Consider the following 25,097-nt stretch of genomic DNA (forward strand, 5'->3'; position numbering starts at 1 on the left):
TGGCTACCTGCAAAGCTTCTCTCGACTCTCCTCAGTTCAGACTTGATGGAAAATTGGTTTTGCCAAAGCCCCCCAGTGCTGGCTTAATTCCATGGGGCAGACTTGGGGGTTGAGGCTCCCTGTGATGTTTCTGTCCTGCCTGCACTGCACACCACAGCACTCATTTAAAATCTTAGTGAAAAGCCATTTGTGAAGCAGCTTCCTGTGCAGTAAACATCATAAATCCCTCCAGTTGGGCAGTGCCTCTCCTCATCATGGCTCCATTAGTGCATTTAGACATCCGTGTCTTTTACAGAAGTAAATGGGTTTTGCCTTCTCAGCTCAGGGCAGAATTCAGGTTGTTGTTGCTTTCCACACACAGATGAGCACAGTTCTGTGCACTCTGCTCCCTGCAATTAGAATAAATCCTTTACTTGCCTGGCCAATGGTTTTTGGACTGTCAGCTCTTCTATATATGAAATAGTGGCACCACTGTGAAAAAGAAATCAGGAGGGGATTGAAGTTCTCTCTTCTTTCTGCCCTGCTTTTAGTGCTGTTTCTCCCCAGATTTTTACTGAGCCCTTTCTGCCTTGTCCTGGGATCTCTCAGCTTTGTGTGGTTGTTTCACTTAACTGTGATATTCTCTTAGAATGGGGAGGACACTGAGACCAGGTCGGCCTTGACTTCATCTTTTCTTGTTGTAGTCTTGTTTGTTAATCTGCCCAAGCCACAGCTGTGATCTCAGGGCTCTGATTCAGGTTCTTTACTAAAGAGACCAAAGAGTCCTTGAAGCTGAACCAGCTCATAACACAAGAGGCACATTCTTACTGGGCTGGCTGGCTCTAAAGCAATGTACCCATGTCCAGGTGAATTCTCCATTGCTCAGGGCACCTCTCCCTCAGCTGAGGGGATTTCCAGCAGAAAAACTCCAGCTCAGTTGGAAGATCTGGCTTCATGCAGCATTGTTGGGTGGAACTGTAAAGGTCTGTGTCCTGCAGGGGACAGTGACAGAACAGAATCCCTGAAAAGGAAAAGAGAAGCAGGGAAATCTTTGTGTCTGTGTGACAGGCTCGGATATCCCTCAGCCCCAGTGATGGCACAGTGGCAGCTCTGAGGAGCCTCAGTGGCTGCAGGGTCCCAAATTGTGGCTGCAGCCACATTCTTCCCTGCTGTGGCGTGGCAGGGGAGGGCTGTCCCCAGCTGCTGGACAGTGGGGATGGTCAGAGAGCAGAGCAGAGGTGGTTGGAGCTCTGCAGGCAGGGCTGTGTGTGCCGGAGGGGGAGCCCAGCAGGGTTCTGTGGGCTCAGACCTGACAGCAAACTGATGGTCCAGTGATGCTGCCAGGGAAAATGGGAATGTTCTTGGCTCCTGGAAACCTCTGCAGCTGAACCAGCTCATGGAGTGCAGGCTGAACAGGCAGGAATTTGGTGTTGCTGTTCCTGATTCCTGTGGGGATCAGAGTTTCTTCAAAAGCTGCTGTAGGACCGAGCTGCTGCTCAGTGGGGCGGGGTGGGCCTTGCTTTTCTCTCCCGATTTTCAGTGGAAATCCCGAATCTCTCACGTTTCCTGATGTCTGACATGCCTGTGCTCCTTTCTTGCCCACACTTCACACCCCCATCTCCCTCCCCAGGCCAGCCGAGCCCCGCCGGGCTGCAGCCCGGCCCGGGGGCAGCGCAGGGGCCCGGCCAGCCCCCAGAGCAGCCGCCCGTGCCCCGGGAAGGCAGGGCAGCCGCCACCAGGATCGAGGTGACCATCCCCATCCCCCTGGACATGTACCAGGGCTCCGGCCGCGAGCCGTGGGGCCGGGCGGGCAGAGACGGCGACGCCGCGGAGCCGGGGCTGGGCCTGGCCGGAGCAGGGGGCACAGGTGACCGCCCTGAGGGACCAAAGCCTTCGTGTGCCACGGCCACGGCCAAGGAAGAGTCCGGCGGACGGGGCAGAGACGAGGACCGGGATGTTGATGAGGCCTGCGAGCAGGGTTTGCCTTCCCTTGTGGGCCCTGCAAAGAGCCCGTGTCCTGCTGAGGACGCTCAGGAGGGATATGATGGAGGAAAGTCCAAAGGTGTCCTCAGAGACAGCCCAGGAGAGGCTGGAGCCGAGCCCCATGAGGGACAGGACCAAGAGGAGAAGGCACAGCTGGTGGGGACAGGAGGAGCTCCGGAGGCCGCCCTGTCACAGCCTCCCCAAGGTGACTCCCAGAAGGAGGCCGAGCCCAAGCAGGAAGAAGATTCTGGGCCGGGGCCAGAAGCAGCCAAAGCGCCTGCTGAGGAGGAGGATGGCGTGAAGGACGAAGATGCCGCCGTGCCGGACGCAGGGGGCCGCAGGACGCCCCGGAGGAAGGCCGGCGGCCCGGCCGCAGACAAGGCCAGCCGTGTCCCTCTGCCCAAAGGTGTGTGTGCTCCAGAGCAGCTGCCTGGCCCAGCACCGCGGCTTGCTGCCACCTCGACTCCTGCTGCTTGGACATGGCCTGGAGCTGTGCTGTGACTGATCCCCCCCTGCCCCTCCCTCTTTATTTATTTAATCCTGGATTGGGCTGCCAGACCCTCGTGCTGCGGTTCCGTCCCTTGCATGGTGCTGGCGTGTCCCTAATCATGCTTTTTCTCACCAGTTTTTGTTTTGGTTTCCTTGGATCTGTGGGGTGGGTGCCCCGGCTCCCACCTGGCCCTTGCAGAGAAGACGAGGACGGGATGGAGGTGGCCCAGGCTCGGGCAGTGGGGCTCACCTGGCGCGTGCAGCTCGTTCCAGCAGGACTCGTGCCATCTGGTTTGCATGTCTGATCCAATAACTCTTGGAATTGGCTTTGCTAAAGAGGAGGGAGGAGGAAGAAGGCAAGGATGGCAGGTCTGACCATGGAAAAGCCCCCACACTGATCCTGTTTCTTGTACTTTCCCCTTAAATATCCACTCCTGGCTGCTGCTGGAGGCTGGGGCTGCAGCCACAGGGCCTTTTCCCACTGCCAGGCATGTCCCTTGCTCTTCCAAAGCATCCTGCTGCCATCCCAGCTGGGGATGGGTGCCCTGGCTGTGCCAGCCCTGGAGCTGAAGCTGGGCTGGGCTGGGAGGGCAGCCCTGGGTGCAGCTTTGAGGTCACCACTAAAAGCACGAGCATCCCTCAGACCTTCCTTGTGTCTTCTCCACCTCCCCTGGGGTCAGGAATGCCCCGAGGGCCCGGCTGCAGGGCAGGAGAGCTGTGAGCTGTGTTCACAAGCCAGCAGGACTCAGGCTGGTGTCCCACCGTGCTGTGCCCAGCTCTGGCTCTCCAGGGCATGTCCTGGGGGCAGCTCTGCCTTTTCCCCCAGTTCCACATCCCGCAGGCTGCCTTGGCTGCTCCATTAGCCCGGGGCTGCTGCTGGGTTTGAGGCTCTTTGCTGCACTGGACTCACCAAGAAATTGTTGATGGAGTTTTTGGCACTGGAGCTGAAGCTCACAACACATTTCTGGTTGTTCCCTGGGGATCAGGAGCAGGGAGCTTTGCTGGTGTGCTGCAGGGCACTGGCATGGCTTGCACTGGAGCCTGGAACCTCACAGGGTGGGGATGCACTGCCCAAGCCAGCCAGCTTCTGATTCAGTAGGAGAAGTTTAATTCTTTAATTATTTAATGCTCTTCCCCTTCAGAGATGGAGATGCTTGGTGGCTGCTTGGCTCCAGCCCTGCTGCAGCTGCAGCTGAGCTGCCTTTGGGAGGGGTGGTGCATCCTGCAGCTCTGGGGTGGGTCAGGGCTGCCCAGCAGTGCTGTCCATGTCCTCAGGAAAGGGCTGATCCCCCAGCACTGGGGAGAGCAGCAGCAGCTTCTCCTGCCACTTAGCTGAAGATGGGGGAAAGGGCTTTGTTGTGAGTGCCTTGGAGTACAAACTTTATCTCCTCCCCATTTCTGATCTCCAGTTAGACTGGCCCAGGTGGAAGGGGCACGGTGCTGGGAGGCAGAGCCTGTCAGGAGAGATGGGGATTAACAACAGCCAGGGATCAAAGTGCTCTGCAACCCAACTGAGCAACCCCCTAAATGAGATCACAGTGCTGGACTGGGCCTCCTTCAGTCTGAGTCTCTGTTTACATGATTGATAGAGCAAGTGGGTGTTTCAGAGACTGGGTAGAGTTGAAGGGAACTTTCTGTCCTGAGCTGGATGGATCCTGCAGGAACTGGGTGGAAATTGGGTGAAATGCTCTCACACAAAGCTCCCTGGTGTGTCTGCTCTCCAGGGCTGACTAACACAGATCATCTGCTAGCACAGAAGGAATGTGTTTGTGGAGGGGTGCGAGGATTTCTGCAGGAAATGGTGACTTGGTCACATTTGTCAGAGCAGTACTGGGTTTGAGGGAGAGCAGGGACAGCCCCCAGCAGTGTGCTGTCATCTCTGGAGGTCAGGACCAGTCCCAAGAGGTGTAACTGTGTGTTTCCATCTGTCAGGTCGTGTTGACAAGGAAGGGACTGAAGCTGATGAAAAGAAATCCAAGGTAAGCTGAAACACAAAACCAGGGGTGACACCTGTCCATGTTCCTGCTCCCCTCCTACCCTGCTCTTGTGCCTCTTAGGAAACCTTCCCATTATGTTCCATTTTTCCATCTGTTTTCAAGAGTGGTTTTATTTTTTCTTCCCTCCCCTGGGTTTGGATGGTGCAATCCATGGGTTCTTTGAGGGCGAGGAAATGGTCCAAATCTAAATCAAGCCTGTGGCTCATGGGGTTGGGTGGGAGGTTGGAGAAATCGTTTTCTCAGCCCAAGACTGAAAAGCAGCAGCTGATCTTGGGGCAGACTCAAAACTGCACTGGGGACAAGCATAACTGTGAAAAGAACAAAACATGTAATTAGAGCATTAAATTAAATAATCTAGGCCTTGCAGGTCATAGAATAACCTGAGTTGGATGGGATCCACAAGAATCATCCAGTCCACCTCCTGGTTTGTGTTCTGGGTGAGGAGCAGAGTTTAATACTGGATAAATTCTAGAAGTTAAACATTATCTGGTAATTTGGAGGAGGTTTAGCTCATTGTCCTGGTCAGTGCCTGAGTGGGATAATGAACAAGCTGAGGGGAAATTCAGTGGGTGAAGAGTTAAAGATGAGTAATAGAATTATTCTCTAACACAGAAATTGGTTATTTCTCTGCATTCAACCCTGGCAGTCCCTACCCCACACCCAGCTCTGTATTGCACCTTCTAATCCTATTTAATGTCTCCAATCCCATTTTATTTCCCTCCCACGCTGATTTTCTTTTGTTTTTGTTCCTGTTTTATTTCATTTCCACATCCAAGAAATCCTCACCTTGCCCTGCCAAACCCCCAGGCTCCGTGCCCCACCTCCGGCACGCAGCCCCTCCGAAAGCTCCCTGCAGCCCCGGCTGTGCCTCCCCCCGGCCTGCCAGCCCTGCAGCGCGCCCAGCAAGGGCCCAGGTAAGGGAAGGGGCTGGGGGAGCCCGGGGCAGCGCCTGGGGCGCTCCTGGCAGCACCTGGGGTGCTCCTGGCAGTGCCTGGGGTGTTCCTGGTAGCACCTGGGGTGCTCCTGGCAGCACCTGGCAACACCTGGGATGTACCTGGTGTGCCTGGCAGCACCTGGGGTGTTCCTGGTGTTCCTGGCATCGTCTGGGGCGCTCCTGGAAGCACCTGGCAACACCTGGGGCACTCCTGGCAGCACCTGGAGTGCTCCTGGCACACCTATGGACATTCCTGGTGCTCCTGGCAGCAACTGGGGTGCTCCTGGCAGCACCTGGGGTGTTCCTGGCAGTGCCTGGGATGTTCCTGGTGCTCCTGGCTGTGCCTGGGGTGTTCCTGGCAGCGCCTGGGGCGCTCCTGGCAGCACCTGGCAACACCTGGGGTGTGCCTGGTGTTCCTGGCATCGTCTGGGATGTTCCTGGCAGCACCTGGGGTGTGCCTGGCAGCACCTGGGGTGTTCCTGGTGCTCCTGGCAGCGTCTGGGATGTTCCTGGCAGTGCCTGGGGTGTTCCTGGTGCTCCTGGCAGGGTCTGGGATGTTCCTGTTAGTGCCTGGGATGTTCCTGGTGCTCCTGGCAGCGTCTGGGATGTTCCTGTTAGTGCCTGGGATGTTCCTGGTGCTCCTGGCAGCACCTGGAGTGTTCCTGGCAGTGCCTGGGGTGTTCCTGGTGCTCCTGGCAGCGTCTGGGATGTTCCTGTTAGTGCCTGGGATGTGCCTGGTGCTCCTGGCAGCACCTGGAGTGTTCCTGGCAGTGCCTGGGATGTTCCTGGCAGCACCTGGGGTGCTCCTGGCATTCCAGGCAGCACCTGGGGCGCTTCTGGCAGCGCCTGGGGCGTTCCTGGTGTTCCTGGCAGCACCTGGGGCATTCCTGGCACACCTATGGACATTCCTGGTGTTCCTGGCAGCACCTGGGGCATTCCTGGCAGCACCACATGCTCTAATCCCTGTTCAGCCTGGCCTTGGGCACTGCCAGGGATCCAGGGGCTGCCACAGCTGCTCTGGGCACCCTGTGCCAGTCACAGGTGCTGGGGTTAATTTATCTTCTGTACAAAATTTTAGCAGAGCAGGGGAAACCAAGGGGTGACATTTAGAGAGCAGAGGTGTGGCAGGAGTGAGGGGGCAGTGAATGGTGCAAGGAAAGGTCAGAGCCCAGGAGGGGCTGTGCCCTGGCTCTGGAGGTGGGACACAAGGTGTGAACATTCCAACTGTGGGGGCACATTCCAGCTGTGGGGGCACATTCCAGCTGTGGGGAATCCCAGGGAGAAGTGGGAGGGTGTGAGGTGCTGTGTTCCCACGGGGTGCTGTGGTCCCAGGGGTCACAGCCCATCCCTGATGTCCCCTCTGTGTCCCCATGAGGTGCTGTGATCCCAGGGGTCACAGCCCATCCCAGGGGTCACAGCCCATCCCTGATGTCCCCTCTGTGTCCCCATGATGTGCTGTGATCCCAGGGGTCACAGCCCGTCCCTGATGTCCCCTCTGTGTCCCCATGAGGTGCTGTGATCCCAGGGGTCACAGCCCATCCCTGATGTCCCCTCTGTGTCCCCATGAGGTGCTGTGATCCCAGGGGTCACAGCCCATCCCTGATGTCCCCTCTGTGTCCCCACGAGGTGCTGTGATCCCAGGGGTCTCAGCCCGTCCCTGATGTCCCCTCTGTGTCCCCATGAGGTGCTGTGATCCCAGGGGTCTCAGCCTGTCCCTGATGTCCCTTCTGTGTCCCCATGAGGTGCTGTGATCCCAGGGGTCACAGCCCATCCCTGATGTCCCCTCTGTGTCCCCACGGGGTGCTGTGATCCCAGGGGTCACAGCCTGTCCCTGATGTCCCCTCTGTGTCCCCATGAGAGGTGCTGTGATCCCAGGGGTCACAGCCCGTCCCAGGGGTCACAGCCCGTCCCTGATGTCCCCTCTGTGTCCCCATGAGGTGCTGTGATCCCGGGGGTCACAGCCTGTCCCTGATGTCCCCTCTGTGTCCCCATGAGAGGTGCTGTGATCCCAGGGGTCACAGCCCGTCCCAGGGGTCACAGCCCGTCCCAGGGGTCACAGCCCGTCCCTGATGTCCCCTCTGTGTCCCCATGAGGTGCTGTGATCCCAGGGGTCACAGCCCATCCCTGATGTCCCCTCTGTGTCCCCATGAGGTGCTGTGATCCCAGGGGTCTCAGCCCATCCCTGATGTCCCCTCTGTGTCCCCATGAGGTGCTGTGATCCCAGGGGTCACAGCCCGTCCCTGATGTCCCCTCTGTGTCCCCACGGGGTGCTGTGATCCCAGGGGTCACAGTCTGTCCCTGATGTCCCCTCTGTGTCCCCATGAGGTGCAGTGATCCCAGGGGTCACAGCCCATCCCAGGGGTCACAGCCCGTCCCTGATGTCCCCTCTGTGTCCCCATGAGGTGCTGTGGTCCCAGGGGTCACAGCCCGTCCCTGATGTCCCCTCTGTGTCCCCACGGGGTGCTGTGATCCCAGGGGTCACAGTCTGTCCCTGATGTCCCCTCTGTGTCCCCATGAGGTGCTGTGATCCCAGGGGTCTCAGCCCGTCCCTGATGTCCCCTCTGTGTCCCCACGAGGTGCTGTGGTCCCAGGGGTCTCAGCCCGTCCCTGATGTCCCCTCTGTGTCCCCAGGGCCCCGAGGCCAGGGCTGGCTCCAAGGCGCGCGCGGGGCAGGCGCAGAGGAACTCCAGCAACGCCACCCGCATCCCGGCCAAGACCCCCACGGCCCCCAAGACCCCTCCCAGCTCCGGTAGGTGACGGTGGCTCCGAGTGCTGGCGGCTGGGTGGTGCTGCTGGGCAGTCCCAGGGTTCATGGCCCGGCTCAGCCCTGCCCTGGGATGTTCCCTCTGGCCCAAGCCCTCCCCCTGAGCCCTGCTCGGGGCCCTGTGTTCATCCAGCCTGCAGTGGGTAGGAGAGGCCAGCTGCTTTGTCCTGTGGGATTTCCTCAAATTTGGAAGATTTAGGCAGTTCCATTTTTTTTTTTTAATCCATTACTCGTTCTCTCTCTGATGCTATTTCACAAAGACCAGGGGCAAGAGGATCAATTCTTCGATTACAGGAATGGAGATTAGCCCATTATGCTCAGAGAAGAAAACCCCAGAAAGCATCAGGCATTGTGAATTTCCATTAAAATGGTGCATTTCACTGGATATATACATATATTTCATCCTTAGCTAGAGCTGCATAAAACCTTAAATCAATTAATTTTCCAGCTTTATTATGTTTAAGCATCTTTCTCATTCACTAAACAGGCAGAAAGGAGCAGAAAAAACCACCTCCTGCAGCAGCAAAGACTGAGAAAGGTGATGTTTAAGGGTCTTCTTTTCTTCTTTCATTTCCTTTTCAAACTGGGGACAGTGCTAAGCTGCTCAGCGATCAGCCTTAGTTAATTCCAGAAAATAATTTTGTGAAAAGTGCTTCCAAATTTCTAATAGAAAAGTAGTTCTGAGTGTCTTTTGTCCGTAATTCGCCGTGCCACGCTCGGGTGGGGATTCTTACTGATGATCCAGGCAGTGGAGACCATCTTCCTTCTGGGATGTTAGGAAATTGCCTTTGAGTCGCGGTTTTTCCTTCAAAACGGAGTAGAAGAAAGCGCAGCCACCGCCCTGGCCCTGCCCTGGGGTGTTGGGTGGGCTGTGGGACGAGGCCCCGTGGGCAGGGGAGGGGGCCGGGGCTGAGCCGGGCTCTCTGTGTGTGAATGCAGGTGAGCAGCCCAGGTCTGGAGACAGAAGCGGCTACAGCAGCCCCGGCTCCCCCGGGACCCCGGGCAGCCGCTCCCGCACCCCCTCTCTGCCCACCCCACCAGCCAGGGAGCCCAAGAAGGTGGCAGTGGTTCGCACGCCCCCGAAATCTCCGGCCTCTGCCAAGACCCGCGTGCAGCCCGCGGCCGCGCCCATGCCCGACCTCAAGAACGTCAAGTCCAAAATCGGCTCCACCGACAACCTGAAGCACCAGCCCGGAGGTGGCAAGGTAAAAACACGGGGTCTGCTCCCCTCTGGTTTGGGACAGGGGCTGGGCACTGCCTCGGGGGGGATGGAGCAGCACCAGCCTGGCTCTGGGCTGGGCTCTGGGCAGGGCTTTACCTGAGCCTGGCTCTGGGCTCTGGGCAGGGCTCTACCTGAACCTAGCTCTGGGCTCTGAGCAGGGCTCTACCTGAGCCTAGCTCTGGGCTCTGAGCTGGGCTCTACCTGAGCCTGGCTCTGGGCAGGGCTCTGGACTGGGCTCTACCTGAGCCTGGCTCTGGGCTCTGAGCCGGGCTCTACCTGAGCCTGGCTCTGGGCTCTGGGCTCTACCTGAGCCTGGCTCTGGGCAGGACTCTACCTGAGCCTGGCTCTGGGCTCTGGGCTCGGCTCTACCTGAGCCTGGCTCTGGGCTCTGGGCTGGGCTCTACCTGAGCCTGGCTCTGGGCTCTGGGCTCGGCTCTACCTGAACCTGGCTCTGGGCTCTGAGCAGGGCTCTACCTGAGCCTGGCTCTGGGCTCGGCTCTACCTGAGCCTGGCTCTGGTCTCTGGGCAGGGTTCTACCTGAGCTGGGCTCTAACTGAGCCTGGCTCTGGGCTGGGCTCCACCTGAGCCTGGCTCTGGACTCTGAGCTGGGCTCTACCTGAGCCTGGCTCTGGGCTCTGGGCTCGGCTCTACCTGAGCCTGGCTCTGGGCAGGGCTCTACCTGAGCCTGGCTCTGGTCTCTGGGCAGGGCTCTACCTGAGCCTGGCTCTGGGCTGGGCTCTACCTGAGCCTGGCTCTGGGCTGGGCTCTACCTGAGCCTGGCTCTGGGCTCGGCTCTACCTGAGCCTGGCTCTGGGCTGGGCTCTACCTGAGCCTGGCTCTGGGCTCGGCTCTACCTGAGCCGGGCTCTGGGCTGGGCTCTGGGCTCTGGGCTCTACCTGAGCCTGGCTCTGGGCAGGACTCTACCTGAACCTGGCTCTGGGCTCTGGACTGGGCTCTACCTGAGCCTGGCTCTGTGCTCTGGGCAGGGCTCTACCTGAGCCTGGCTCATCTGGAAGGTTTTGGGTTGGATGCTTGGCCTGGAGTGCCTGGCCTGGCTTAGTGCAGCTCAGCTGTGCCAGGAGAGCTCGTGGTGTGGGTCTGGTGGACAGTGCCAGGACAGTGCCACTCCCTGGGTGTCCAGGCTGTCACCTTCTTCTTCTCCTGGGGGTGTCAGGCTCAGACCCCACATTTTGCCAGACTTTGGGATTTTGGATCCAGCTCTGTTTGGGTTTGGGTTGTGTTGTGCCATCAGTGCAGGGTGGCACGGCCAGAACTGGTGGCACCTCTGTCCTTTCAAACACTTTGCCCTCCCAGAAGAGTTGTTTCACGAGCAGCAAGGTGACCTCTGGGCTGCAGGAGATTGGGAATGAGGGTCTGGGGTTAAATTCTGCAAGCCTGGCAGGGGACACTGCCGGGCCTGGGGTGGCACTGCCAGTCCTGGGGTGACACTGCCGGTCCTGGGATGACACTGCAGGTCCTGGGGGTGGCACTACCGGTCCTGGGGTGACACTGCCCATCCTGGGGTGACACTGCCCGTCCTGGGGTGACACTGCTGATCCTGGGGGTGACACTGCCTGTCCTAGGGTGACACTGCTGATCCTGGGGTGACACTGCCGGTCCTGGGATGACACTGCCAGTCCTGGGGTGACACTGCCCATCCTGGGGTGACACTGCCGGTCCTAGGGTGACACTGCCAGTCCTGGGGTGACACTGCCAGTCCTGGGGGTGACACTGCCGGTCCTGGGGTGACACTGCCCATCCTGGGGTAGCACTGCCAGTCCTGGGGTGACACTGCTGATCCTGGGGGTGACACTGCCGGTCCTGGGGTGACACTGCCTGTTCTAGGGTGTGACACTGCCCATCCTGGGCTGACACTGACAGTCCTGGGGGTGACACTGCCAGTCCTGGGGTGACACTGCCAGTCCTAGGATGACACTGCTGGTCCTGGGGTGGCACTGCCAGTCCTAGGGTGACACTGCCCATCCTGGGGGTGACACTGCCGGGCCTGGGGGTGACACTGCCCATCCTAGGGTGACACTGCCGGTCCTGGGGTGACACTGCCAGTCCTGGGGTGACACTGCCCATCCTGGGGTGACACTGCCCGTCCTGGGGTGACACTGCCGGTCCTGGGGGTGGCACTGCCAGTCCTAGGGTGACACTGCCGGTCCTGGGGTGACACTGCCTGTCCTGGGGTGACACTGCCAGTCCTGGGGGTGGCACTGCCGGTCCTGGGGTGACACTGCCTGTCCTGGGGTGGCACTGCCAGTCCTGGGGTGACACTGCTGATCCTGGGGGTGACACTGCCCATCCTGGTGTGACACTGCCTGTCTCCAGACCCTGCAGAGCCATAACAAACGTTCCCTGAGTGCTGTGCGTGGCGTTTGGTGTGAGCAGGTGCCTTGGTGGCTCTGGAGCTCCCCTTTGGCAGGGGGAGGCTTTGAGCTGGCTGCTCTGCATGCTGTGCAGTGGCAGCTTGGTTTTCACGGCCTTTCCAGGTGTTTTCACTGTGGCTGGCCATTCTCTGGCTTTGTGCCACCATCCAGGGGGCTCTGGGCAGGGCTCTTGGTCATGAGACACAGCACATGAGCTCAGTGTCCTTTCTGGGGGGGCTCAGCCCTCCTGCCCACTCAGCACAAGACAGGTTTTAATTCCCACCCCCACAAACCCTGTTCTGCAGGGATTTTAGAAGGAACCCTTGTTTACTGGAAAATAGTTAAATTATTTGCTTGTTCTTTTTTAACCCAGCTTTTACAAGTTGTTTTTTATCCTCTCTGCTTCTCTGTTGTTGGTGAAAGAGTCAGAACAGCAGGATTTGGGACAATTCCTTGCTCTTTGCAGGGGAGAATGGCTGGATGCTCTGCTGGGATTCTGTAGGACGCAGGCTGCTCTCAGCAGAAGGGGCTGATCCCAACAGTTGGATTTTAGGCTGCTCAGAGTTGGTTTGGAGCTTGTTCTCTGTGCAGAATCCAGAATCCAGGCTGGGCAAGGAGCAGCCAGCAGTCTGTGCCGGTGTTCCTGCATGGCTGGGTCACTGAGTGCTGCTCTGGCAGAGCCTGGGCTGGCAGAGCTGGGCCCTGCTGTGTGGGATTAGTGGATGTGAACGTGGAAAATCCTGCTGGAGGCACAGGCCAGCCGTGGTGCTGGGGAGCCAGGGCGCTGCAGGGAGCTCTCCTGGCAGGAGCAGCTGGGCTGGAGGTGAGCTCAGCTCTGGGGACGGTGCCACAGCAGTGTCTGTGCCAGGGGTGTGGCACTGCTGGGGGCTCTGTGGTCCCTGTCACAGGGCTGGGGGCTCTGTGGTCCCTGTCACAGGGCTCAGACCTGTGGGTTGTTACTGGTTTTACACCTGTGGGGGTGTAAAACACACTGCAGGCTGTCTGGGGAAGGAGCAGGGGTTGTCCTCACCCTTGGGCTGTCTGGGATGCCCGAGGTGGCTCCTGCACAGCCAATGGGGAAAATAAACCCTGAGTGGAAGCAGCTTTGTGAGCACAGAACTCAGCATGGAGGGGAGGTTTGGGGCTGGAGGGGGTGGTTGGCAGTGCTTCCCTTCCCTTCCCTTCCCATCCCATCCCATCCCATCCCATCCCATCCCATCCCATCCCATCCCATCCCATCCCATCCCATCCCATCCCATCCCATCCCATCCCATCCCATCCCATCCCATCCCATCCCAGCCCTTTCCAACCTCACTGCCACCCAGCAGAGGCTCCTCAGGAGTGTGCCACGGAACTGGGATGGGGCAACATCTGTGGGATGGGGCTGGTGCTGCATCCCTGGGGCTGCATCCCTGGGATGGTGCTGGTGCTGCATCGCTGGGGCTGGGGCAGCATCCCTGGGGCTGGAGCTGCATCCCTGACTTGGGGCAGCATCCCTGGCCTGGAGCTGCATCCCTGGGGCTGGAGCTGCATCCCTGGGGCTGGAGCTGCATCCCTGGGGCTGCGGCTGCATCCCTGGGACTGCATCCCTGGGGCTGGAGCTGCATCCCTGACTTGGGGCTGCATCCCTGGGGCTGGGGCTGCATCCCTGACTTGGGGCTGCATCCCTGGCCTGGAGCTGCATCCCTGGGGCTGGAACTGCATCCCTGGGGCTGGGGCTGAATCCCTGGGGCTGCATCCCTGGCCTGGAGCTGCATCCCTGGCCTGGAGCTGCATCCCTGGGGCTGGAACTGCATCCCTGGGGCTGGGGCTGAATCCCTGGGGCTGCATCCCTGGCCTGGAGCTGCATCCCTGGGGCTGGGGCTGCATCCCTGACCTGGAGCTGCATCCCTGGCAGCTTTGACTTTGGCAGCAGTGAGGGACTGTGAGCCCAGAGCAGAGCTTGGTGCCCTCTCCAGTGCTGGACACGCAGCTCCTGCTTCCCAGCCTGGCCAGTGGCTCCTGTTTGCCAAGGCCAGCCTGGCCCAGAAGGGAGCTGTGGTGTCTGGCACAGGAGCTGCAGCTGGGCAGGCATTCTCCTCTCAGCTCCAGCCCTCCTTGCCCTGGCTGTGCAGAACCCGGGGCTCTGAGCTCTGAGCTCTCAGCCCTGCCTTCAGGGCTTTGCTGCCCAGCGAGTTCCCCGTTCTGCTCAGTGCAAGGATCCAGGCTGGGCTGGTTTTTTGGCTGCTGTTCGTGGGCTGGGACCTATCACTACCCCAGCCATAACCTGCCCACCTCCATCTTCCCTTTCCAGCCAGGAACAGACAAATGTGTGCAGCAAGCCAGAGATTTTCCTTTCTAGTGCTGGCCCTGGCAGGCAGGCTCCTGGTTTTAGGGGTGTAACACACGGTCGAGCTGCAGATGGTCACGTTGTTTCTCACGCTCTTTTCTGGCTACTAAAGGTGCAGATAATTAATAAGAAGCTGGACTTTAGCAGCGTTCAATCCAAGTGTGGCTCAAAGGATAATATCAAACACATCCCGGGCGGAGGCAGTGTGAGTACCTTCACACTTTCAATGCTCTATAACAGTTCTATGATAAGTGGCATGTTGTGTACACTGAACTGCCAATGCTATCTGCAGCGACCCTGCCATCAGATAGCTATTGGTGACGTGCAATGACTCTTTTCTGGCTACCAAAGGTGCAGATAATTAATAAGAAGCTGGACTTTAGCAGCGTTCAATCCAGGTGTGGCTCAAAGGATAATATCAAACACATCCCGGGCGGAGGCAGTGTGAGTACCTTCACACGTGGAATGCTCTGTAATAATCCTGATTTTAGTGGCATGTTGTTACACTAATCACCAATGCTATCTGCAGCCACCCTGCTGTCACATAGCCATTGGGGACGTGCTGTCATTTAACCCTTAACCCAAAACTGAACCCTAACGAGTCCTGGCCATGCCTGCCATGGACAGAACTAACTGCCCTGTGTCCCAACCACGTCTGTAACAAATCACCCCAGTGACCCCAGGGCTCTGCTCTGCCTGGGAGCTCCTTGTCTGTGGGATGGGGCACACGGTGGTGCAGGAGATGGGCAGATTTATGAGCAGACCCAGTCCTCGTTGCTCAGTGTGCTGCTAAACTGGACATGATCCTGCCCAGCATGTGAACATGCCCATTCCCACCAGGCAAGTATCATCCATGCAAATATTAAGTTTCTCCTTGCTGACAAATGTGTCCAGCAGCGCCCACGGAGGCTGAGCCTAAAGTCCTGTTGGGTTAATTGATTTGAACACTGGCATTTCCAGCTGTTCCCACATAAATACCAGACTCAGCTTTCAGTTACTGTGCCAGAAACCTGGAGAAGCTCCACAGAGGTTGGTGGATTTACAGCTGGAGAGAGTTTGGGTCCAGGAATGTTGCTGGACCGAGGAAGGCACATCCAGAGACCCCAGAGTGTGGCTGGGGTTTGTGGGGGCCTGGTCTGAGATGATCCCCATGGGTTTTCCTTGGGCTGTTTTTGATCTCAGCCCTCCCTGGGAAGCTGAGCCTTGCACAAGGCTTGGCAGGTGAGCAAGGGACACAGCTGGGTCTGCAGCCTCTGGCTTAAATTTGGTGTCACTGCAGTTACTTCACAGGCCAGAGGAGCTGCTCTGCAGAGCTCAGGCCCCTGTGAAGCACTTCCATGGTTGTTCCTTTTCTTTCCTCGGGGTCCTGCACTGCCTGGGCTGCCCAGGGTGTGGTGGGCCAGGAGCTGGTGTTGGCCACCAGCCCTCTGTGCTGTGGCTGCTGAGCTCGTCCCTTCCTCCGCAGAGCTCACACTGTGGGGCTGCTCTGGGTTCAGAATTACCTGGATTTTCACCTGGGGGCTGTGATCCCTGCCCAGGCCCTGCCAGAACTGGAAACCATGAGCTCTGCCTGGTGCAGCAGAGCCTGCCAGGTGGGCAGGGAGCCTGGGGGCAGCAGGAGACCCCAGGGCTTTGGGACTGAGCCCCTGCCCAGCCCCTGCCACTCCCTGGGGTGGTTCCTGGCTGTTCCAGCCCCAGGGGCTCTGCCTTGGCACTGCTGGTGCTGGGTTCTGGGGTCCCCAGGGCTCTGGCTCTGCTTTCCCAGGCAGACAGCTCTGTTCCCCCCTGCCTCTCTTGCTGGCTTGGGGAGGATCCTGCTCTGCTCCTCAGGATGGGAAGGGACAGCAGAGTCCTGCCTGTCACAGAAGGGACTGGGAATGAGAGCAGAAAGTTCCAATTGCTGAGGGCTTGTTCTGGAGGGCTCAGTCCCAGGTCTCAGCGGTGCCTGAATTGCTGAGAGACCCCTCAGGGCCTCAGCTGGGATTGGAAAGGCCCTGGCTGCCCTTTCTGGGTCTGTCTCCTGCTTTCCAACCAAATCCAGCTCTTCTCCTGCCCAGGTGCATTAACCGTGTGACCTTCCCCTCTGTCTGTGTCCAGGTGTGCTCTAGACCACCCCAGGGGTTGCTTTTGTCCTTCTCTGTCTCCTGTGCAATGTTCCTGTGGTGTGTGTGAGCCTGGGGCTCTGCCTGGGGCTCTGCTCCTGCTCTGGCTCTCGGTGGGTGAGGGCTGTGTCCAGGCTGTGACAGTCTCAGGGTGCTGGGGGGGAGCAGGGGCTGCAGGGGCTCCTTGGGGCTGCTCTGGGGCTCCTTGGGGCTGCTCTGGGGCTCCTTGGGGCTGCTCTGGGGCTACTCTGGGGCTGCTCTGGGGCTGCTCTGGGGCTCAGCTCCTCTGACAGCTCCTGGGCTGTGGCATATTCTCTGTGCTGTGGCACATCCCCTGGGCTGTCACATCCTCTGGGCTGTGGCACATCCTCTGTGCTGTGGCAGCATCCTCCAGGCTGTGGCACATCCCCTGGGCTGCTGTCACATCCCCTGTGTTGTGGCACATCCCCTGGGCTGTGGCACATCCTCTGGGCTGTGGCACATCCTCTGGGCTGTGGCACATCCCCTGTGCTGTCACATCCCCTGTGCTGTGGCAGCATCCTCTGAGCTGTGGCACATCCCCTGGGCTGTGGCACATCCTCTGGGCTGTGGCAGCATCCTCTGGGCTGTGTCACATCCTCCAGGCTGTGGCAGCATCCTCTGGGCTGTGACAGCATCCTCTGGGCTGTGACAGCATCCTCTTTGCTGCTGGCACATCCTCCGGGCTGTGGCACATCCTCTGAGCTGTGGCACATCCTCTGAGCTGTGGCACATCCTCTGAGCTGTGGCACATCCCCTGAGCTGCTGTCACATCCCCTGTGCTGTGGCACATCCCCTGAGCTGTGGCAGCATCCTCTGAGCTGTGGCACATCCTCTGTGTTGCTGGCACATCCTCTGGGCTGTGACAGCATCCTCTGTGCTGTGGCACATCCTCCAGGCTGTCACATCCCCTGTGCTGTCACATCCTCTTTGCTGTCACACCCTCTGGGCTGCAGGGCCTGGGGGAGCACAGAGAGCTCCAGAGGCTCCCTGGGGCTGTCCCCAGAGCCACCTGGGGGTGGCTGATGCCGTTTGTGCTGCACAGCCCCATCCTGCAGCAGCACCCACCCAGAGCAGGCTCCAGGCTGCCCTCTGGGGTTCTGGGGCTGTTTCCTCCCCCTCGTGTCCTGCTCCTGTGTGTGCTGGCCCCAGGCTCCCCCCTGTGCCGAGTGGCCCTGCAGAGCCCCTGCGTGTCCCTCTGTGTGTCCCTTGTCCCTGGGGTCCTGCAGAGCCCCCCGAGCTCTGGGGATGGGGGCATCCCTGGAGCTGCTGCAGCAGAGACATCCTGGGCAAAGCACATCAAAACTGAGCTTAAATAGCACAAAATGCTGTTGTGGTTCAATATTTTATAATTGCCATTTTAATTTCTATGATGTCAATTCCAGATATTTAGACTTTGCTTTGGTTTTGTTTTTTTATTTTAACCCTTATTTCCATTACAGCATTTTTCAGAAATGCATATTTGGTCACTCTTTTAAAAGTTCTGTGCACATTGATCATTTCTGTTCTTTCAGTTTTTGTGGACATAAGCTTTATGTTTTACACCAGAAAAGGTATTTATTTTTTACGTTTTCTCTCTGGTATATCTCCTCCTTTTGGATGATGTGTATGCAAATCTTAATTAATTACCACTCCACTTTCTCTCTGACTCGAGCACTTTAAAATTGCCTCTACTCCCCGCTCTGTGGAGAGCTGATCTCGTGCATGCTGACATGTTAAGAGGCTCCTGCACACGGGCATTAATGATCTCCCATTTCTGATGGCAGTTTCTTGGTGTCATTAATCCTGCTGGGGTTGGAGCTGTCCTTTCCCTCCAGTCCAGCTCAGGTGCTGCTGTGTGTTGTGCTCCCCCTCCCCAGCTGCCCGTGCTGGCCCCAGCTCATCCCCTCTCCTCTCTCCACGGGCAGGTGCAAATCGTGTACAAGCCGGTGGACCTGAGCCACGTCACATCCAAGTGTGGTTCCCTGGGCAACATCCATCACAAGCCAGGTACCCCCGGGGCTCTGCTGGCCGGGCTGTGGGCAGGGCAGGGGAGGCAGTGGGCAGTGCTGGTGCTGCTGCAGCTCCTCACCCTCCTCTCACTCCTCTCCTCCAGGTGGTGGCCAGGTGGAGGTGAAATCTGAGAAACTGGACTTCAAAGATAAGGTGCAGTCGAAAATCGGGTCCCTAGATAACATCAGCCACGTCCCTGGAGGAGGCAATAAAAAGGTGAGTGTTGGTTTGTGGGCTCAGGCCTGTCCTGTGAGCCCTGGAGGGAGCTGGGACTGAGCTGGGGATGGGCTGAGAGAGCTGGGCCACTGCTGCCAGGGTGGCTCCAGGCCTGTGGTCACCTGGGCAAGCACAGTGTCGGTGACAGCCTCTCCTGTGGCTTCCTGCTCTTTCTGCTGCCTCTGAAGTTTGTGTTTGTGTCTCCAACCCTTCCCACGGAGCCCTGTGCTGTGCTGTGACACTGAGCTGGCAGCTGGGCAGTGCAGAGGTGTTGGATCCCCAGGGAAAGTGCAGCATTAAAGGCTCAGCTTTCTTTAGAACAGGTGACTTTGCAGCCCTTAGAAGGTGATTGCTCCCTCCTGCAGGGCTCTGTGAGGGGAGGAACGTTTGGGGAGGTTAAATTGGAAAACAAAAAGCACTCGGGTCAGGGAAGTGGAACTGGGACTGAGCTGTTCCCACCAAGGCTCTGATGGTGACTTGAGTGAGTCCCAGCCGAGTAAAACTTCCCCACAGCTGGGCTTCAAGGCCACCAAGTCCCCAGCAGGCAGGGGAGGCCATCAGGTGAGCACAGAGCTGAGACTCCAGCCTGGCGACACGCAGGGTCCAGCTTCCCCAGGGAACAGCGGTTTTTATCTCGCTTGTTTTTGCAGCACTTTTGTCTCAATGGGAGGGGAAGGTTCTGTTTCAGCTCCTGTGTTTTGGCACTTTGTTCTTGGCCACGTGCTCTCTGTGCAGCTCCAGCTCTCACCTCCAGCTGGCCTCTGGCTGCGGGACCGCTTGACTTCCTTACCCTTCTCTCTGCGAGCATCAGCTGCCCTGTGCTTCACTGAGCCCTCTGCCACCTTCTGTGACTCCAGCCACGGCTCTGGCACGTCCTGCCACATTCACTGGGCCATAGCTTGAAGAACTTGCCCTTTGCAGGGCAGTGTCCCTGCAAGGCTGTGACCCAGCAGTGGCGTCACCACCTCAGCCTTGCACCTCCCCTCCCCTGGAGGAGGCTCTGGGTGTACCCCAGTCCAGCTGCAGCTCTGCTGCTCCTGTCCCCTGTCCCCAAGGCCCCTCCTCGCTCTGTGACACACAGATCCACGTTTGGACTCACAGTGCACACAGCTCTTTAGGCTGAGCTCTGGTTCCTGTGCCAGGTCTGAGTTTTCTGCCCAAGTCCCTGTGCTCTCCCTCGCTGTTCCTGGAGGGTTTTTCTCCCTGGCTCCAAAGGCAGCCACTCTTCTTTCTATGAGTCAGTGAATGGCCCTGTTTTTCAGATCTTTTTCTCCCCAGTTTTCTATTTCTTTTCTATATTTTTTGTCTTTTTCCTTCTGGCTGACATTTCTTGGATCGTGGTTTTTGTTGCTGATGCATTTTTTGCCCCCCACTGCCCTGGGTGGGTTTCTTCACCCATAGAGAGAGAAAGGCAAGGAAGACAAGAGCTGGACCCCGAGCCCAGACCCTGCTGGGCTCCAGGCCCTGGTGCTGGAGCCGCTCAGCCCCACGGAGAGCCAGCCCCCAGCCCTGCACTCGGCTGGGCAGGGCACCTGTAAGTAGCAAACGAGGTCCAGGTCACCGGGAGAGGGTTTGGCTCCTGGGAGCAGCTTGTGGGCTGAGGGGGAGCTTCCTGAGCCCCCATGATCTGTGCCAGGGGAGTGGGAGCAGCCCAGGCTGTGCCCCCAGACCCAGAAACTCGTCCGGGGAGGATTGGGCAGCGCCAGAGGCTCCGGTCCTGCCGTCCCCTCTGGTGCCTGGGATGGGCACTCGGGGTCAGTGCCCTGCTCCCACCTGGACACCTGGCAGTGCCCCTGTCCCCAGGCACAGCCCTGACCGCCCTGCTCTCCCCCACAGATTGAGACTCACAAGCTGACCTTCCGCGAGAACGCCAAAGCCAAGACCGACCACGGCGCCGAAATCGTCTACAAGTCCCCGACCATCTCCGGGGACGCCTCCCCGCGCCGCCTTAGCAACGTCTCCTCCACCGGCAGCATCAACCTGGTGGACTCCCCCCAGCTGGCCACGCTAGCCGACGAGGTGTCCGCCTCGCTGGCCAAGCAGGGCTTGTGATCACGGCACGGCGGCCACCAGGAGAGAAGACAAGGAAAGGAAACAAAAAAGAAAAGAAACAAAAATAATAATCTGGCCTTCTTCCTCTGTTCCTTTTACAGCTGCTTCCCCGTCCCTAACTGGTTAATGATTTAACCTGCTTTTACTGTTCATTCAGCTCTAGCTCCAGGACTTCAAAATCAGTGACACTATGAGGTACAAAACCTCCTCTCCCCCTGCTCCTCGGAGCGCACAGCCCGTCCCGTCCCTGCTCCTGCTGTCCCTCGCTGTCCCAGCCCTGCCGGGGCCAGGCGGGGAGGGGTCGGGGGGCGGCCACAGCATGACCCGAGCCCCCCCAGCAGCACAGGGCAGCGGTGGCCACCGGGAAGGGGCTGTGCCCTCGCCCAGCTCGTGCCCTGCTGGGCCCCGGGTGCACAGCCAGGGCTGCGGGGAGGTGCCTCCCCCCCTCCTCCCGTTAAATTTGCCTGCTGATTTGGAAGCAACCTTTTGTTTTTATTTCCGAAAGCCGAGATGTGTATGAAGATCACGGCCAGGTACCCCCAACCCCGCTCCCAGCTCCGGCAGCTGGAGTTGAGGCGTTCCCCTCTCCGTGGCTGTGCTGGAACCGCTGAGTGGATGAGTAGAGGCTTTTCCCCATTCCTTTGGCAGCCCCTCGTGTCGTAGAGTAGATTTGTCTGTATATGCTTGGACCGTGCCAGGGTGATTGTTTTCATAAACGAGCATGTGTTTAAAAAATAAATGCTGTAAGTAGTTTTGAGCTGCCCCGCGCCGGCTCCGCCGCAGCCCAGCCCCGGTGCCCAGGAGGAGCCCGGCACCGCATGTCTGCCGGGGGCAGCTCCAGGGCTGGGATGGCTCCTGGATTTGGGTGCAGCTTGTGACATTTCTGGGTTGTTCTTTTTGTTTCCCTGCAAGGTCAGCTCAGCGATGGCGGAGGTGGCAGCTCCATGGCCCTGCTGTGCCGGTGGCAGCGGTGAGACCCCGGGAGGACGCGGGGCAGGCGCGAGCAGCTCCCCCAGCCCGGGGCCAGCGGCTGCTCCTGGCACTGAACCCCCGGCCCGGGGCTCCCCAGTGCGAGCTGGCAGCGCCTCGCCCCTCACCCAGCTCTGAGCGCCCCACAGCGCTCGGGGACAGGAGCCAGCCCAGCTCTTTCTTTGGCTGCCTTTGTTCCCGTGGCTGTCCCCACCTGCCCCTTCCCTCTACAACCAAAGAGGCCGAGATGCCACCGGTGCCGCTCCGTGCCCTGCCCTGTGTCCCCCAGCTGGGGCTGGGAGGGCAGAGGGGGCTCAGGGGGGGCTGCACCCCCAGGCTGTGCTGCAGGGAAAGCTCGGCTTTCCCAGCAAGGGCTGCAGTCCTGTCTGGCAGGGCTGGGGCGCTCAGGGCCCCTGGTTGTCCTTGGGGCGATGGCTCGGTGCCACCAAGGCTTCAGAGCAGCAATTCCTCCCATCCCGAGGGGCTGTGACCCTCTGCGGGGCCTGGCTGTGGATGGGGATGGTTTGGGGGGTCCAACCCTTCTCTCTGCAGCCCCTGGAGCTGCTTTGTTGCTGGGGAGAGGCTGGTCCAGCACCACCACCATGTCCAGCTTGTCACTCGCTCCGTTCACTTGACTCCATGATTGTAAGACTCTGTGCTCCGTCCCCTCTGTGGCGCTGCCGCGGTTTTTGTCCTTTGTAGAACGAGCAAGTTGGGAGAACCCTCCAAGCGTCACCTCTGCCCCTCTGGGCTGCAGGACGGGGCAGCTGAGCCCCTCCTGTGCCCCCCCTGTCCCCCCTGTGCAGCCCCTGGGGACCCCAGCAGCAGGGCTGGGCTGTGCTTTGTGAGCAGCCCCTTCCCCTGGCTGTGCTGGGGCCAGGACAGCCCTTTCCATCCCCGTGTCACCGCTGTCCCCAGGACAGCCCTTTCCATCCCCGTGTCACCGCTGTCCCCTCCAGCAGCCCCAGCCACGTCCCTGCCCCGACCCTGCCTTCAGACCCAGGCCCGAGGGTCCCGTGAGCAGCCAGACAACCTTGACCCCAGCTTTTCCTTTACTCCTCACACATCTTGGGTCTGAAAAGGGTTAAAACCGGCACTGATTTAAAAAAAAAAAATAAAAAAAATCATATTTCTGCACTCCAAAAGATTCTTGGTGTTAGCCAAGGTCGGTGCCAGCCTGTGTGGTGTTGGCAGCCCCGAGCCCACTGCCCGGGGAGGGGAGGGAAGGTTTGATCTCAGTGTATCATTCTAGCTTAGCTTCTGTCTGTGGGTGTCCATAGTGTATCGTGTGTTTAACAACTGGTTTACACTGTTGCCGTAAAAGTGAATTTGGAAATAAAGTCATTACTACAATAATGAGAACTGGCGCCTCTTTTGCATGGGGGGGACAAGGGGCGGGGGATCCATCCAGGGAATCTTCGGCTGGGGCAGCACAGAGGGGCAGGGACCCCTCACACAACAGTCCCTGGATGAGAACAGCACACCCAGTGAACGCCAGAAATGTAAAATAACCCCAGAAATGTAAAATAACCCCAGAAACGTAAAATAACCCCAGCCCAGGCTCGTCCTCCTGCTGACAGTAACTGCTGGAAAATATCATCACAGGAAAAAAGAAAAGCAGGGGGACCCAGCTGATCCCTGTCCCAGCCCAGCGTTTCACACTCATCAAATGGAATATAACGTTTTAATTTTTTTTTTAATCTTTTCTTCTTTTTTTTTTTTTTATAAGCACATTTGTGCTTTGCCAACAGAATCAAGACATTAACAAAGATCAGCTTCTCGGAAGAAAAGCATTTCTATATAACAAGGACATTACACAGCTCAAAGCAGGAAAAGAAAATATTTACAAAATACAAGGTGGGTTTTTTTTGTGTGGTTTTTATAATGCTAAAAGGGTTATTCAGAATTTTCAACCTTATAAATAGAAAAGCACTTCTGCAGAGGGATATGGTAGCGCCGTTGTTTGTTGGGTTTTTGTTTTAAAGAAACAATGACGGATCCTTTAAACTAGAACAGAACCAAAACCACGAGATCATGTTGAAAATTGTGAAAACCCCGACCATGAAGCAGTTCAGCGACTATTTCTTTACGATTACAAAATGGAAAAAAAAAAAAAAACAAAACAAAAAAAAGTCCTTTGTATTTTTTTTCCCGTTTTTTTTTTTGGTGATGTGATTATACAGAAGACAGGCACGATGCTAGCCACAGGACAGGCCCGGGGGCGCCGGGCGGGGACGGGTGCGGGGTCCGGGATCGCTGCGGTGCGGAACCGGGGGGGGCACGGGCAGAACAAACGGGGCTCAAACTCAAAAACCCGGCGGGGGCCCGAGGGCGCCCCAGAAATGAAACGGAGCCGACCCCGGGAGTGGAGCGAGGCTGGGGTGGCCCCGATGCCCCGGAGCCGCTCCTGCCCTCGCTGCCCCCGTCTGACACGAACCCACCTGCAGCCGAGCCCAGGGCCGGGATTCTCCTCCCGGACACGCCAGGTGGGCACAGGGCGCTGCCCACAACTGCCACGCTCACAGCTCCCTCCTTTCCCCTGCTGGGGACGCAGCCACGGCCGCTCCGAACCAGGGAGAAGGAAGGGGAGGTGTCCCCAGGGGCAGAGGGAAGATCAGGGCGGGACAGAATCCCCCTCGGGATACCTGGAATTACAACCTGGGGCAGGAAAAGGCAGGAGGGTGGGAGTGCAGGTGGGCACTCTGCAGGTGAGGACAGCCAGACAGTGAAGGTTGCAATCCCAAGACATCACTTTTCACCACTAATTTCACTCCACTAAAACCTTTCAGGGTGGGGGGAGTGGGTTGAGAGAAAACGACACCCTTTTGTTGGGAAGAACTATCCCCGAAATCTGCTACTCAGCTAAATCCTGTGCTCTAGTTTTATACACCTAAAGGAGGGAGGAAAGGGGAGGGGGTCTGGTGGGCTGCTCCCCTCCCGAGGCTTCACTCCGCTGGGAGGAATCTGGGGGTTCATTCATGTGACGAGGAAACATGGAGAAGGAAAAAAAATAAAAAAAAAAAAAAAAAAGAAAACAAAGCAAAAAAAAAAAAAGAAAACAAAAACAGTTTCTAAACTCCTTAAATTCACTAAAAACTGTGAAAATTCCCGGCAGGATGTTTGAATATCAAACGCAGATTTTGGAAGCTTTAATGCCAAGAGTTAGTTCTGTGTGTTGGTTTGCTCATGTCTCCCCGTGGGTCTCTATCTGTGCGCTGGCCGCAGGACTGCGGAGCAGGAGGAGGAGGAGGAGGAGGAAGAGGAGGAAGAGGAGGAAGAGGAGGAGGGGGCGGCCAGCGGGGCTCGGCTCTTGAGGCTGGCCAGGCTGGGGGGGGCCGAAGTGCCATCGCATTCCCGGGATTTGCTGCCCGAGGTGCGGCGGGTGCAGCGGGACAGGCGGTCCTGCGGCTCCGGCTGCTCCTCGCTCTCCGCGCGGGGGTCGTGCGACAGCGGGAAGGTGCGGCGCTCCCAGGGCTGCACGGCCTGCGGGACAGAGCGGGGTCAGCACAGCCTGGGAGAGCCCTGGGACAGCTCCCAGCCTCAGCCCCTGCCCGGCCCGGGGTCAGAGCGCTCCTGGTGCAGCCCAGGCTGGGCACGGATCAGCTCCACACAGAGCAGGGCCCGGGATCCCAGCCTGGCACTGCCCACGCTGCTCCGAGCTGCCTCCCCACACCCGTGA

At 58.5% G+C, this 25,097-nt stretch overlaps 2 protein-coding genes across 20 annotated transcripts in view; one reads left to right on the top strand and one right to left on the bottom strand.

The window, feature by feature from the left end:
• The window catches only part of MAPT (microtubule associated protein tau), a 44,927-nt gene extending 22,153 nt beyond the window's left edge, over positions 1 to 22,774 (top strand). For 3 of the 16 annotated variants that reach the window (XM_033078978.2, XM_033078980.2, XM_033078984.2), the window contains 10 exons: positions 1,610 to 2,368; positions 4,384 to 4,430; positions 8,014 to 8,131; positions 8,634 to 8,684; positions 9,086 to 9,351; positions 14,182 to 14,274; positions 14,421 to 14,513; positions 18,097 to 18,178; positions 18,285 to 18,397; positions 20,234 to 22,774. In XM_033078978.2, the coding sequence (XP_032934869.1) occupies positions 1,610 to 2,368; positions 4,384 to 4,430; positions 8,014 to 8,131; positions 8,634 to 8,684; positions 9,086 to 9,351; positions 14,182 to 14,274; positions 14,421 to 14,513; positions 18,097 to 18,178; positions 18,285 to 18,397; positions 20,234 to 20,449 (1,838 nt within the window). In that variant the 3' untranslated portion in view covers positions 20,450 to 22,774. The remainder of the gene's footprint in view (positions 1 to 1,609; positions 2,369 to 4,383; positions 4,431 to 8,013; positions 8,132 to 8,633; positions 8,685 to 9,085; positions 9,352 to 14,181; positions 14,275 to 14,420; positions 14,514 to 18,096; positions 18,179 to 18,284; positions 18,398 to 20,233) is intronic. The other 13 variants (XM_033078988.2, XM_033078990.2, XM_033078992.2 and 10 more) reach the window with 11 other exon arrangements.
• A 309-nt stretch (positions 22,775 to 23,083) lies between these two features.
• The window catches only part of KANSL1 (KAT8 regulatory NSL complex subunit 1), a 72,811-nt gene continuing 70,797 nt past the window's right edge, over positions 23,084 to 25,097 (bottom strand). For all 4 annotated transcript variants that reach the window (XM_033078962.2, XM_033078960.2, XM_033078963.2 and 1 more), the window contains one exon: positions 23,084 to 24,901. In XM_033078962.2, coding sequence (XP_032934853.1) covers positions 24,623 to 24,901 — 279 coding nt within the window. In that variant the 3' untranslated portion in view covers positions 23,084 to 24,622. The remainder of the gene's footprint in view (positions 24,902 to 25,097) is intronic.

This window comes from Catharus ustulatus, chromosome 23 (assembly GCF_009819885.2).
Source record: "Catharus ustulatus isolate bCatUst1 chromosome 23, bCatUst1.pri.v2, whole genome shotgun sequence".
NCBI lineage: Eukaryota > Metazoa > Chordata > Aves > Passeriformes > Turdidae > Catharus > Catharus ustulatus.